The following is a 15,977-nucleotide window of genomic DNA, read 5'->3' as shown; positions in this document are numbered from 1 at the left end:
CGTGGTGCTCCTCAACATGTACGCCAGCGTCTTCTGCCTCACCTGCATGAGCTTCGACCGCTACCTGGCCATCGTGCACTCCCTGTCCAGCACGCAGCTGCGCACCCGCGGCCACATGCGCGGCTCCCTGGCCGCCATCTGGATCATCTCGGGGCTGCTCGCCGCGCCCACCCTTATATTCCGCACCACCAGGCACGACCCGGCCAGCAACCGCACCTCCTGCGCCATGGACTTCGCGCTGGTGATGAGCAACAAGCAGCAGGAGAACTTGTGGATCGCCGGGCTGAGCATCTCCTCGTCGGCGCTGGGCTTCCTGCTGCCCTTCCTGGCCATGATGGTCTGCTACGGCTTCATCGGCTGCACCGTCACGCGTCATTTCAACACGCTGCGCAAGGAGGACCAGCGCAAGAGGCGGCTGCTGAAGATCATCACCACGCTGGTGGTGGTCTTCGCCGCCTGCTGGATCCCCTTCCACGTGGTGAAGAGCGCCGACGCCCTCTCCTACCTGGACCTCTTCCCCGCCACCTGCGCCTTCCTGCGCTTCCTCCTCCTGGCCCACCCGTACGCCACCTGCCTGGCCTACGTCAACAGCTGCCTCAACCCCTTCCTCTACGCCTTCTTCGACCTGCGCTTCCGCTCGCAGTGCCTCTGCCTGCTCCACCTCAAGAAGTCCTTGCACGCCAGCCCCGCCGGCTCCTTGTCCTCCCAGAAGACGGAGGCCCAGTCCCTCGCCACCAAGGTCTAACTAACTGAGTTGGCGCGGGGGTTTTCGCGGCCTGCCGGACTGCTCGCAACAGGCCCGTGACTCGAGGGCGCCACGGCCTCGGAAAAGGACCGATCGTCAAGTAACAAAACTGCAAAAAAGGAAAACGCGTCCTTCATTTGACGGCTTCCTTTTTTGTGTTGACCTCGTGTTTGTTGTTAAGCACTTGAGGTGTGACGGCCGCTTGGTGTGTGTGTGTTTGTGTGTGTGTGTGTGTTCTTGGATTTCTGGCATTCTTGAGACATGAAGAAGGAAAAGTAGCATCCATATGTGGACCGGTGAACAAGTTAGGACATAAATCATGGTCCCAATGCGGATAACTATCACATCTAATAGAACATCTAATGTCTCATTTGCACCCCTGCTGGTGAAGATTAGGGTGGTCCCAAAAAGGACGGATTTTTCAAATTGACTACGTCGGTTTTAAAAGTGCTCAACCTCTGAGCAACATATGAAATAACAAGTGTCTGTAAAAAAATTGGGCCAAAATTAATAATGAAGAAATATGTATATAGAGACGTGCTGTAATAAGTAAAATAATGAAGATTACAAACAAAAAAATCCAACAACAACAAAAAAATAACTAAAAGCAGTCATTTTCTCGCAATGTGTCGACTTTTTCCTTAAAAAAATCGGGAACAATTTCTCATGTTCTTTCTGTTTCCGTAATATCGCTATATTTTCTCGTAAAATTATTACTTTGTTAATGCAAAACGGTTACGTTGGTCATATAAAATTCCGACTTTTATCGCAATGTTGCCAATTTTTTTTGTTTTTCTAGCAAAAAAGTAAAATTCAGATTATTATTATAATACCGCCAACATTTTTAAGTTTTCCTGTGAAAGGAAAATGACGACTCTTTTCATGAAATTGCCCACATCTTGTAAAATTGCGACTGTCGAGTAAAGTATTGCACAAATGTTCAGGGTTTTTTTTTTGTAAAATTTGGACTCGCGTTGAGCAAAATGACAACTTTTGTTACAATACTAGCAAAATTTGATGTTTTTCTTGTTAAATTGTGACCTTTTTCTTGTGAAATTCCAACTCATTTTTTATATTTGCTTAGTATGTATATATTATTGATGTTGTAAATACACTTCTTTGTTTATCTACAAAGGGTGGTCCTAAAGAGGATTTTGGAGGTTTCAAGAAGGTAACAAATACAAGAATGTGTGCGTGTGTGCGTGTGTGTGTGTGTTAGGTGTCGTAAGCAGAGACGAGGGTCCTGGGGAGGAAGGGAGACCAGACAGACAGACAGATGGCAGCTGACAAATGTTTTCAGACTAGCCCAATTAAAAGGTGACTAGTTTGACAGCGCGTGTGTGTGTGTGTGTGTGTGTGTGTGTGTGTGTGTGTGTGTGTGTGTGTGTGTGTGTGTGTGTGTGTGTGTGTGTGTGTGTGTGTGTGTGTGTGTGTGTGTGTGTGTGTGTGTGTGTGTGTGTGTGTGTGTGTGTGTGTGTGTGTGTGTGTGTGTGTGTGTGTGTGTGTGTGTGTGTGTGTGTGTGTGTGTGTGTGTGTGTGTGTGTGTGTGTGTGTGTGTGTGTGTGTGTGTGTGTGTGTGTGTGTGTGTGTGTGTGTGTGTGTGTGTGTGTGTGTGTGTGTGTGTGTGTGTGTGTGTGTGTGTGTGTGTGTGTGTGTGTGTGTGTGTGTGTGTGTGTGTGTGTGTGTGTGTGTGTGTGTGTGTGTGTGTTTTGGCAATGCCTACTTAATGGGGACATCGCTCTGTTTACACACCTTCAGGGGACTTCAGACGGTATGGGGACCAAAAAACAGGTGCCCAAAAGGAAAACCTTTTTAAATGATAGTCAGATCCATTCTGAAGATGCCTGAGTGATTTTTAAGCTTTGGCTCATAAAATATGTTTATTGGAAAGTAAACATGTTTAATATCTAATTTGAACTTTTTTTTTTTAAAAAAAGGTCCTCAGTAGTCACGAACAAATGTGTGTGTATTATGCAAAATGATTTCCCCAGGGTCCCCAGTAAGAATGATCAGCACATTACTTCATCAATCCAGAGATTTAAAGACGTGTATGAGCTAACTGGGCAGTGGCCATTTTAAAAAAAAATTTTAATGCTTCCACAACCTGTAGAAAGGGTGGTCCCCACAAGTCATGAACAAAAACATGGTCCCCATTCCAAATGATAACCTGTGTGTTCGTTTGCATGTGCGTTTGTGTGTATGACTGAAGTATATTTTGTACATATTTTGTTTGGAGGATTTGTACTTGTATGTCTATGATTTGTAATAAAAAAAACAGAAAACAGAATGAAATATCCTCTCCACTGTTGATGTGTTTTCCCCCTGCAGAATGTTTGCTTCTTCCTGTGGACGCATTGCTGAGGGGCGGCGGTGGTCCTGCCATTGTGTTGCCGAGGGTTTCCAAATCAAAGTGTGCAGGAAATGCATGTTGGGACTGTCGTTTCCGCCTTCCTTCTCCCCGGTAAAGTCCTATTTAGTGTCCGAATTAGATGGATGAATGAATGTGGACGGTATTGAGCTTCTTAAAGACGTAATCAGGAACAGCAGGGAGACAGAAGGTCCCAGCCCGCCTAATCCGGGTTGACTGGTTTCTTTAGAAGAAGAGTCGACTTGTCCGTTTACGCCTGAATCAGCGCGTTGGCATCACGAAGACACATCGCGGCTCAGAAGGTCACAGGTGGAGAGTTACTTGAATTATAACACAGCTGCAGCTAACCATTATTTGCATAGTCCACTAGTCAGCCATTCTTCTTTGGACCGGTCCAAGGACTAAACTATTCAGTGGCCTAGTGGCCCTGACATCGTTGGGTTGTTAGTTCAAACCCTGGCCGAGTCATACCAAAGACTATAAAAAATGGGAGCCATTACCTCCCTGCTTGGCACTCAGCATCAAGGGTTCGGAATTGGGGGTTAAATCACCAAAAATGATTCCCGCTCACTGTGATTAATCATGATTAATCCAAATTGAAAAATGAAAATGTCATTATTTGTTTAAATTATCATCCAAATATTGGGGGGGGGGGTTCATTTAAATTATGCTCGCGGGCAAACACCTGTGATTAATCTTGATTAATCAGAATTCAAGGGTGTTATCTGACTTTTTCAATTAATTACCTGAATATTGGGGTCTTTTTTTATCCATCCATCCATTTTCTGCCGCTGTGGTTGATTATAATTAATCAGAATTCAAAAGTGTAATTAATCTTATTTAAAAATAATCACCCGAAGATTTGGGCCTTTTTAAAATGAATTGAAATCATGCAAACATGTAAATAACCTGTGATTAATCATGATTAATCCAAATTGGAAAATGTGATTATGTGTTAAAATTATCATCCAAATATTGGGGGGGGGGTTCATTTAAATTATGCTCGCGGGCAAACACCTGTGATTAATCTTGATTAATCAGAATTCAAGGGTGTTATCTGACTTTTTCAATTAATTACCTGAATATTGGGGTCTTTTTTTATCCATCCATCCATTTTCTGCCGCTGTGGTTGATTATAATTAATCAGAATTCAAAAGTGTAATTAATCTTATTTAAAAATAATCACCCGAAGATTTGGGCCTTTTTAAAATGAATTGAAATCATGCAAACATGTAAATAACCTGTGATTAATCATAATTAATCCAAATTGGAAAATGTGATTATGTGTTAAAATTATCATCCAAATATTGGGGGGGGGTTCATTTAAATTATGCTCGCGGGCAAACACCTGTGATTAATCTTGATTAATCAGAATTCAAGGGTGTAATCTGACTTTTTCAATTAATTACCCGAATATCGGGGTCTTTTTTTATCCATCCATCCATTTTCTGCCGCTTATTCCCTTTGGGGTCGCGGGGGGCGCTAGTGCCTATCTCAGCTACATTCGGGCGGAAGGCGGGGTGCACCCTAGACAAGTCGCCACCTCATCGCAGGGCTGGGTCTTTTTTTAATTAATGTAAATTATTCATTTGGGTAACAATCTGTGATTATTAATTATTAATCCAAATTCTAAAGGGGAAATAATCATATTTTTTAAAGGAATCTCCCAAATATTGGGGTCTTTTTAAAATAATTTGAATAATGTAAATACTTTTTGATTAATCATGATTAATCCTTATAGAAAAATTAAAATGTGATTATTTGGGGTATTTTTAAAATTAATTTTAAATGATGCAAGTGGGTAATCTGTGATTATTGATAATTAATCCAAATTCAAAATGGGAATAAATCTGAATTCATTTTTTTTAATGAATCACCCACTCATCTGTGGTTGATTATGATTAATCAGAATTCAAAAGTGTAATTAATTTTATTAAAAAATAATCACCCGAAGATTTGGGTCTTTTTAAAATGAATTGAAATCATGCAAACATGTAAATAACCTGTGATTAATCATGATTAATCCAAATTGGAAAATGTGATTATGTGTTAAAATTATCATCCAAATATTGGTTGGGGGGGGAATATTTCATTTAAATTATGCTCGCGGGCAAACACCTGTGATTAATCTTGATTAATCAGAATTCAAGGGTGTAATCTGACTTTTTCAATTAATTACCCGAATATTGGGGTCTTTTTTTATCCATCCATCCATTTTCTGCCGCTTATTCCCTTTGGGGTCGCGGGGGGCGCCGGTGCCTATCTCAGCTACAATCGGGCGGAAGGCGGGGTGCACCCTAGACAAGTCGCCACCTCATCGCAGGGCTGGGTCTTTTTTTAATTAATGTAAATTATGCATTTGGGTAACAATCTGTGATTATTAATTATTAATCCAAATTCTAAAGGGAAAATAATCATATTTTTTAAAGGAATCTCCCAATTATTGGGGTCTTTTTAAAATAATTTGAATAATGTAAATACTTTGTGATTAATCGTTATAGAAAAATTAAAATGTGATTATTTGGGGTATTTTTAAAATTAATTTTAAATTATGCAAGTGGGTAATCTGTGATTTTTGGTAATTAATCCAAATTCAAAGTGGGAATAAATCTGAATTATTATTTTTTTTATGAATCACCCACTCATCTGTGGTTGATTATAATTAATCAGAATTCAAAAGTGTAATTAATCTTATTTAAAAATAATCACCCAAATATTTGGGTCTTTTTTAAATGAATTGAAATCATGCAAACATGTAAATAACCTGTGATTAATCATGATTAATCCAAATTGGAAAATGTGATTATGTGTTAAAATTATCATCCAAATATTTGGGGGGGGGGTTGAGTTCATTTAAATTATGCTAGCGGGCAAACACCTGTGATTAATCATGATTAATCAGAATTCAAAGATGGAATCTGATTTTTTTTATTAATCATCCAAATATTGTTTGTTTTTTAATTAATCATGCATGTTGGTAATAACCTGTGATTATTAATTATTCATCCAAATTCTAAAGGGGAATCAATCTAATTTTTAAGGAATCTCCCAAATATTTGGGTCTTTTTTAAATCATTTGAATAATGTAAATAACGTGTGATTAATCGTGATTAATCCATATTGGAAAATGTGATTATTTTTTTCAATTATCATCCAAATATTGAGGGGGGGGGTTGAGTTAATTAAAATTATGCCAATGGACAAAACTCCGGTGATTAATCATGATTAATCAGAATTCAAGAGTGTAATTAATCTGATTTTTTTTATTAATCAACCAAATATTGGGGTAATTTTAAAATTAATTTAGATTATGTAAGTGGGTAATAACCTGTGATTATTAATAATAATTCCAAATGGAAATAAATCTGATTTTATTTTTATGAATCACCCAAATATTGGGGTGTTTGACTTCATTTAAATAAATATTGGGGACCTTTTTCAAATGCATTTAAATTATGCAAACAAGTAAATAACCTGTGATTAATCATGATTAATCCAAATTGAAAAATGAAAATGTGATTATTTGTTTAAATGATCATCCAAATAATAGGGGGAGGGGTTTGAGTTCATTTAAATTGTGCTAGTGGGCAAACACCTGTGATTAATCATGATTAATCAGAATTCAAAAGTGTAATTATTTTTTTTTTTATTAATCATCCAAATATCGGGGTCTTTTTTTAAATGTAAATTATGCATGTGGGTAATAAATTGTGATTATTAATTATTATCCACATTCTAAAGGGGAATTAATCCGATTTTTTTAAAGTAATCTCCCACATATTGGGGTCTTCTTAAAATCATTTTAATACTGTAAATAACTTGTGATCAATCATGATTAATCCATGTTGAAAAATTAAATTTTTTTATATATCCTTCAAATATTGGGCAGTTTTTGAGTTCATTTCAATTATGGAAGCGGGCAAAAACCTGTGATTAATTATAATTAGAGTTTGAAGGTGTAATTCAGGGGTAGGGAACCTATGGCTCTAGAGTCAGATGTGGCTCTTTTGATGACCGCATCTGGTTCTCGGATAAATCTCAGCTGACATTGCTCAGCACGATAAATAATGAGTAATTCCACTTGTAATAAAAAATAACGTTCAAAATATAAAACATTCTCATGCATTTTTATGTTCAAGAAGTTGCGTTAATGGTAAAAGGTAACCGACATGAGAGCCTTTTCCAGGGTTAAAATATTTTTTTATTTTTCAATAAGTCTCTTAGTTGCTTTCCAGCATTTGTCTTTTTCTCTTTCCTTCTCGCTCTCTCCTGGCTGCTGCTTATAAACAGAGTGACAAGTGATTAGAAAACAAGGCCCAGCTGGGCCATCTACGCACCTGTCGCTGATTTCGAGCTCAGCCCTGGCAACACCCCGCTTCGCTGCAGGCCCACAGGCCACGCCCCCCTCCACAGTTAGCTTCAGAATAACAATGTTATTACAAAGAATAAGAGACCTATTATACTCTACAAATGTTGGTCTTACTTTAAAATGCACGCGTTGAGTTGTGTTCAGTGTTGAAAAAAATATTATACGGCTCTTACGGAAATACATTTTAAAAATATTTGGCTTCTTGGCTCTCTATGCCAAAAAGGTTCCCGACCCCTGGTGTAATTAATCTGATTTCGACAACAATCCTCCAAATATTAGGGTCTTTTTAACAAATAACATTTTTATTATGCAAGCCTGTGATTAAACATGATTAATCTAAATTTCAAAGGTGTGATTTATCTCATTTTAAAAAGTGTCATTTCACTGCACTAATAAACACGTTCTAAAATAGTTATATAGTGTTACAAACAAAACAATATTCATTTGTTTCTTTAGAATAATGTGTCAATTTGAAAATTACCTCAAAAATATCAATCAATCAATCAATGTTTACTTATATAGCCCTAAATCACTAGTGTCTCAAAGGGCTGCACAAACCACCACGACATCCTCGGTAGGCCCACATAAGGGCAAGGAAAACTCACACCCAGTGGGACGTCGGTGACAATGATGACTATGAGAACCTTGGAGAGGAGGAAAGCAATGGATGTCGAGCGGGTCTAACATGATACTGTGAAAGTTCAATCCATAATGGATCCAACACAGTCGCGAGAGTCCAGTCCAAAGCGGATCCAACACAGCAGCGAGAGTCCCGTTCACAGCGGAGCCAGCAGGAAACCATCCCAAGCGGAGGCGGATCAGCAGCGCAGAGATGTCCCCAGCTGATACACAGGCGAGCAGTACATGGCCACCGGATCGGACCGGACCCCCTCCACAAGGGAGAGTGGGACATAGAAGAAAAAGAAAAGAAACGGCAGATCAACTGGTCTAAAAAGGGAGTCTATTTAAAGGCTAGAGTATACAAATGAGTTTTAAGGTGAGACTTAAATGCTTCTACTGAGGTGGCATCTCGAACTGTTACCGGGAGGGCATTCCAGAGTACTGGAGCCTGAAATGAAAAAGCTCTATAGCCCGCAGACTTTTTTTGGGCTTTGGGAATCACTAATAAGCCGGAGTCCTTTGAATGCAGATTTCTTGCCGGGACATATGGTACAATAAAATCGCCAAGATAGGATGGAGCTAGACCGTGTAGTATTTTATACGTAAGTAGTAAAACCTTAAAGTCACATCTTAAGTGCACAGGAAGCCAGTACAGGCGTAATATGATCAAACTTTCTTGTTCTTGTCAAAAGTCTAGCAGCCGCGTTTTGTACCAACTGTAATCTTTTAATGCTAGACATGGGGAGACCCGAAAATAATACGTTACAGTAGTCGAGACGAGACGTAACAAACGCATGGATAATGATCTCAGCGTCTTTAGTGGACAAAATGGAGCGAATTTTAGCGATATTACGGAGATGAAAGAAGGCCGTTTTAGTAACGCTTTTAATGTGTGCCTCAAAGGAGAGAGTTGGGTTGAAGATAATATCCAGATTCTTTACCGAGTCACCTTGTTTAATTGTTTGGTTGTCAAATGTTAGAGTTGTATTATTAAATAGAGGTCGGTGTCTAGCAGGACCGATAATCAGCATTTCCGTTTTTTTGGCGTTGAGTTGCAAAAAGTTAGCGGACATCCATTGTTTAATTTCATTAAGACACGCCTCCAGCTGACTACAATCCGGCGTGTTGGTCAGCTTTAGGGGCATGAAATAACATTTCAAGATGTAAGTAGACAAATAACAGAGCAAAAAAAATGCATTTTTCAAACTGATACTGAAAAAAAAAACACTTAAACTGCATTATTCTCTTTTGGAAGAACATGAAACTTAACCGTGATCCATTTATTTATTAGCATGTATTGCGTCAATATGAATTGATGAATCCACGTATTGAAGATCTATCCAGTCAGGAGAAGAACTTCTCAGTTACAGTAAAGTTCAACAAATTCCCTCAGGGGTCGTCTGCTTTTATTGCTGAGGCGCGTTTTAGTGATATTTCACAAAAAAAAAAAGACCCCTCGCCAAGGTGTCCCTGACCTTTTCTGCATCAAAGCCTGCTGGGTAATTTAATCACCAGAGATCGTTTGCACTCAGGTTTTATGGCGCTTGGGAGCTCACATGACTTGCTTATGTTACCAAAGAACAACATTTCGAGGTGTGTTCAAACTGTAAAGCTTTGATTTTAACCTCTTTGATGCACTCCACTAATAATAAACAAGGCCTTTAGGTTTTATGGGGACATATTTTCTATGTGTGTGTGTGTGTGTGTGTGTGTGTGTGTGTGTGTGTGTGTGTGTGTGTGTGTGTGTGTGTGTGTGCCAATAATAATGTAGAAGTCATTCAATTTCATTTTATTAGTAGTGTATTTTATGAAAAAAATGCATTTAAATAAAATCAATCGATCAATCAATGTTTACTTATATAGCCCTAAATCACTAGTGTCTCAAAGGGCTGCACAAACCACTACGACATCCTCGGTAGGCCCACATAAGGGCAAGGAAAACTCACACCCAGTGGGACGTCGGTGACAATGATGACTATGAGAACCTTGGAGAGGAGGAAAGCAATGGATGTCGAGCGGGTCTAACATGATACTGTGAAAGTTCAATCCATAATGGATCCAACACAGTCGCGAGAGTCCAGTCCAAAGCGGATCCAACACAGCAGCGAGAGTCCCGTTCACAGCGGAGCCAGCAGGAAACCATCCCAAGCGGAGGCGGATCAGCAGCGCAGAGATGTCCCCAGCCGATACACAGGCGATCAGTACATGGCCACCGGATCGGACCGGACCCCCTCCACAAGGGAGAGTGGGACGTAGAAGAAAAAGAAAAGAAACGGCAGATCAACTGGTCTAAAAAGGGAGTCTATTTAAAGGCTAGGGTATACAAATGAGTTTTAAGGTTAGACTTAAATGCTTCTACTGAGGTAGCATCTCGAACTGTTACCGGGAGGACATTCCAGAGTACTGGAGCCCGAAATGAAAACGCTCTATAGCCCGCAGACTTTTTTTGGGCTTTGGGAATCACTAATAAGCCGGAGTCCTTTGAACGCAAAAATAAACGTAAATAATTTTAATAAATTAAAGTACCCATCCATCAATTTTCTAATTAAATTAGATAAATAATGAATAATAATATTGTTTAAATCTAATAAGTCGTGAAAGCAGATTTTATAGCACACATGTTGTGTGTGTGCCAATAATTTCAGGAAATTAATTTAATTTGTTCTATGAAAAAAAATGTGTTTGAATAAAATACCACAAAACCATTTTAATCAATTAAATTCCATTTTTAAAGAAATTATATTCTACCTAATTTGAAAACAAAGGGTTAAAATGTTGAAAAAAAGGGTACAAATTTGATATGATTTTTTTTAAATAAAAACATGAAATTAAAAAAAACCTGCTCAGTGTTATTTAGTGCAGTGGTTCTCAAATGGGGGTACGTGTACCCCTGGGGGTACGTGAAGGTATGCCAAGGGGTACGTGAGATTTTTTTTTAAATATTCTAAAAAAATAGCAACAATTCAAAAATCCTTTTATAAATATATTTATTGAATAGTACTTCAACAAAATATAAAATGCATGTTCATAAACTGTGAAAAAAATGCAACAATGCAATATTCAGTGTTGACAGCTAGATTTTTTGTGGACATGTTCCATAAATATTGATGTTAAAGATTTCTTTTTTTTGTGAATAAATGTTTAGAATTAAGTTGATGGATCTCTATTACAATCCCCAAAGAGGGCACTTTAAGTTGATGATTACTTCTATGTGTAGAAATCTTTATTTATATTTGAATCACTTGTTTATTTTTCAACAAGTTTGTAGTTATTTTTATATCTTTTTTTCCAAATAGTTCAAGAAAGACCACTACAAATGAGCAATATTTTGCACTGTTATACAATTTAATAAAACAGAAACTGATGACATAGTGCTGTATTTTACTTCTTTATCTCTTTTTTTCCAACCAAAAATGCTTTGCACTGATTAGGGGGTACTTGAATTTAAAAAAATGTTCACAGGGGGTACATCACTGAAAAAAGGTTGAGAACCACTGCTTTAGTGAGAATATGTTAAATATGGTTAAACAGTTTTTACTGGGCATGTGACAAATACCAAATATATTCATTGTGCATAAAACTTCAATATTTTCTAAAGTTATTTAGTTTTATGTCATTTTGTTTTGACGTAATAATGACATCTTATTGAGAATCCATTATGGATTGAACTTTCACAGTATCATGTTAGACCCGCTCGACATCCATTGCTTTCCTCCTCTCCAAGGTTCTCATAGTCATCATTGTCACCGACGTCCCACTGGGTGTGAGTTTTTCCTTGCCCTTATGTGGGCCTACCGAGGATGTCGTAGTGGTTTGTGCAGCCCTTTGAGACACTAGTGATTTAGGGCTATATAAGTAAACATTGATTGATTGATTGATTGAGATGAAAAAAAAATGTCTTCTACGTTGGCAGAGAAACTATCATGGCAAATATGTTTCAGTATAAATGATAAGTCATGTAATTACCAATAATGATGTTATTGCGGTTAGAACTAAAGTGTTTTTTTTTTAAAAGATAAAACATTTAACTTAAGTAAATTAGAACAAAACCTTTATATATATATATGTATATATATATGTGTGTAGATATGTGTATATATGTATATATATATATATATATATATATATATATATACGTGTATATATATGTATACAGTGGGGCAAAAAAGTATTTAGTCAGCCAGCGATTGTGCAAGTTCTCCCACTTAAAATAATGACAGAGGTCTGTAATTTTCATCACAGGTACACTTCAACTATGAGAGACAGAATCTGAAAAAAAAATCCAGGAATTCACATTGTAGGAATTTTAAAGAATTTATTTGTAAATTATGGTGGAAAATAAGTATTTGGTCAACCATTCAAAGCTCTCACTGATGGAAGGAGGTTTTGGCTCCAAATCTCACGATACATGGCCCCATTCATTCTTTCCTTAACACGGATCAATCGTCCTGTCCCCTTAGCAGAAAAACAGCCCCAAAGCATGATGTTTCCACCCCCATGCTTCACAGTAGGTATGGTGTTCTTGGGATGCAACTCAGTATTATTCTTCCTCCAAACACGACGAGTTGAGTTTGTACCAAAATGGATACATGGATGATGCAGCAGAGGATTGGGAGAATGTCATGTGGTCAGATGAAAGCAAAATAGAACTTTTTGGTATAAACTCAACTCGTCGTGTTTGGTGGAAGAAGAATACTGAGTTGCATCCCAAAGGACACCAAACCTACTGTGAAGCATGGGGGTGGGAAACATCATGCTTTGGGGCTGTTTTTCTGCTAAGGGGACAGGACGATTGAGGGTTCAATGGACCACCAAGGAAGGACATCTTCCTTGAGCAGGTTTGAGTCTTGTTTATTTTGCAATAAACCCCAGTGTAGGTCGGGTCACTTTTCAGCACCTTCCTCCACTGCTCGTTCGCCGGTCGCTTTTCAGCCGCCGTCGCCGTCTGCTCTCTGTCGCTCTTGCTCTTCAGGCACTGCTGCGGGCTCTCGTCCTCCTTCTGCCTCGTTCTCTCCTCCTTGTCCCTTTTCCTTGTCTCTCCCGGTGTGCCAGCCACACACCTGATCTCGCTTGTAGCGTCGCTCCCTGCACGGACCTCTTTTCCATTTTTCATACGTTTTTGAAAAAGCTCCAGAGAGCCACTAGGGCGGCGCTAAAGAGCTGCATGCGACTTTAGAGCCGCGGGTTGCCGACCCCCGAGGGCTTCACGGTGGCAGAGGGGTTAGTGCGTCTGCTTCACAATACGAAGGTCCTGCAGTCCTGGGTTCAAATCCAGGCTCGGGATCTTTCTGTGTGGAGTTTGCATGTTCTCCCCATGAATGCGTGGGTTCCCTCCGGGTACTCCGGCTTCCTCCCACTTCCAAAGACATGCACCTGGGGATAGGTTGATTGGCAACACTAAAAATTGGCCCTAGTGTGTGAATGTGAGTGTGAATGTTGTCTGTCTATCTGTGTTGGCCCGGCGATGAGGTGGCGACTTGTCCAGGGTGTACCCTGCCTTCCGCCCGATTGTAGCTGAGATAGGCGCCAGCGCCCCCCGCGACCCCAAAAGGGAATAAGCGGTAAAAAATAGATGGAAGGGTTGCTGACCCCTGTTATATACGAAAGCAGAAAGTGGCACCGGAGCCATACCCGGACAGCGGAGAAATCAGCGGTCCTCACTTTTTTTTTTTTTTTTTTTTTAACCAACAAAGAAGCAGAGCAAAACTTTGATTAGGTGGCAGATATATATTATAAATATCATATATATATAATATAACGGATGTAATAAGTCTACTTTTCCCTGTGCTACGTAAAGGGTGATGTCGTTTATCTTATCAATGTGTGTCCATGCATGCTATTGTTTGCTGCGAGCTGCAAGCACGTGTCCTCCTGCCATAAATCCAAAGTCAATAAAGCAGCTCTCCCCGAGAAAATAGACACACAGGAAGACTGCACACTTGTCTTAACAATGGAGGAGACGCAGGCTGGCATGGCGGGACTTTACAGGACTTGGACCTTCTTTTTTTTTTTTTCTTGCAGGACCCCTGAGCAGACTTTGCAGGAGCCAGGAGGTCAAGCAGGAAAGACACAAGGGTGGTTCCTGATCAGGGATATCCTGCCTTTCTGGTGCGTCTAAACCCTCAATCCTTATTTCATGGGCGGCCAGAGAAAGGGAGAGAAAACACCTGAGGTGACGGATGAGGCTTCTCTTTCTCCCTCCTTTTCAAAGGCGTCCACACAAGGCCGCCATCGTTAGTGGAGGCACGTCGTTTCCGAGGGCGACGGCGGTGGAAGACGCTCCGGATCTTGGCCTTATTGTGTAGGCGACTGCACAAAGTCTCCCTTCTTCATCTCTCCTCCCGCATCCTGTCGGTTTGCTCCGGCTGCTAAAAGGGCTTCTCTGTGACCTCAGCTGCACGCTTTTAGTGTGCCGGCTTGCAGGTAAAGCCGTTAAAGACCCGGTAATGAGGACATTTCTTCATTCTGCATGAATAATGTCAATAAATGACAGGCAGCTTCATATGACATTTTTACAAGCAAACATATTCCCAGCCTCTTCCTGCTCAGTCACTGATAAAATATGTAATACATATTTTCTCGGTCGTTCACAGAGTACGGCGAAGAGGTGGCGACTTGTCCAGGGTGTACGGTGCCTTCCGCCCGAATGCAGGTGAGAGAGGCTCCAGCGACCCCGAACGGGACAAGCAGTAGGAAATTGATGGATGGGGTTGAATTCATTTAAGTTATGTTAGCAGGCAAACACCTGTGATTAATCATGATTAATCAGAATTCAAAAGTGGAATTACATTTTTTTTGTAATTAATCATCCAAATATTGTGGTCTTTTTTAAATTAATGTAAATCATGCATGTGGGTATAAACTGTGATTATTAATTATTAATCCAAAATTTAAAGGGGAATTAATCAGGTTTTTTTTAAAGGAATCTCCCAAATATTAATCATGATTAATATTATTAATTATTAATCCAAATTTTAAAGGGGAATTAATCCGTTTATTTTTTTTTTAATCAACCAAATATTGTTTGTTTGTTTTTTTATAATTTGAATAATGTATATAACTTGTGATTAATCATGATTAATCCATATTGAAAAATGAAAATTTGATTTGTTTAAATTTTCATCCAAATATTGGAGGGGGGGTTGAGTTCATTTAAATTATGCTAGAGGGCAAACACCTGTGATTAATCATGATTAATCAGAATTCAAAAGTGTAATCTGATCACGGGTACAAGCGGCCGAAATGAGTTTCCTCCGCCGTGGGGCGGGACTCTCCCTTAGAGATAGGGTGAGAAGCTCTGCCATCCGGGAGGAACTCAAAGTAAAGCCGCTGCTCCTCCACATCGAGAGGAGCCAGATGAGGTGGTTCGGAGATCTGGTCAGGATGCCACCCAAACGCCTCCCTAGGGAGGTGTTTAGGGCACGTCCAACCGGTAGGAGACCACGGGGAAGACCCAGGACACGTTGGGAAGACTATGTCTCCCGGCTGGCCTGGGAACACCTCGGGATCCCCCAGGAAGAGCTAGATGCAGTGGCTGGGGAGAGGGAAGTCTGGGTTTCCCTGCTTAGGCTGTTGCCCCCACGACCCGACCTCGGATAAGCGGAAGAAGGATGGATATATATATATACTGTATATATATATATATATATATATATATGGATTGTCCAGAGAATAGTGCTCGATACCGTGGTAGAGCGCAATATGTAGGTGTGGGAAAAATCACAAGACTACTTCATCTCTACAGAACTGTTTCATGAGGGGTTCCCTCAATCATCATCTCCTGAAGATGAAGTAGTCTTGTGATTTTTCCCACACCTACATATACACATATACATATATATATATATATATATATATATATATATATATATATA

At 39.6% G+C, this 15,977-nt stretch overlaps 1 protein-coding gene across 1 annotated transcript in view; it reads left to right on the top strand.

Annotated features, from left to right (window-relative positions):
- Positions 1 to 14,944, top strand: part of LOC133536110 (apelin receptor B-like) — a 15,326-nt gene extending 382 nt beyond the window's left edge. The window contains exons 1-5 of the mRNA XM_061876318.1: positions 1 to 2,062; positions 3,074 to 3,206; positions 14,125 to 14,211; positions 14,315 to 14,526; positions 14,697 to 14,944. The exon at positions 1 to 2,062 is cut by the window's left edge and continues 382 nt beyond it. Of these exons, the coding sequence (XP_061732302.1) occupies positions 1 to 745 (745 nt within the window). The 3' untranslated portion in view covers positions 746 to 2,062; positions 3,074 to 3,206; positions 14,125 to 14,211; positions 14,315 to 14,526; positions 14,697 to 14,944. The remainder of the gene's footprint in view (positions 2,063 to 3,073; positions 3,207 to 14,124; positions 14,212 to 14,314; positions 14,527 to 14,696) is intronic.
- Positions 14,945 to 15,977: the final 1,033 nt, after the last annotated feature.

Source organism: Nerophis ophidion, linkage group LG17 (assembly GCF_033978795.1).
Source record: "Nerophis ophidion isolate RoL-2023_Sa linkage group LG17, RoL_Noph_v1.0, whole genome shotgun sequence".
Taxonomy (NCBI): domain Eukaryota; kingdom Metazoa; phylum Chordata; class Actinopteri; order Syngnathiformes; family Syngnathidae; genus Nerophis; species Nerophis ophidion.
Note: the sequence above shows the minus strand (reverse complement) of the source record. Positions and strands in the feature narration are given on the sequence as shown.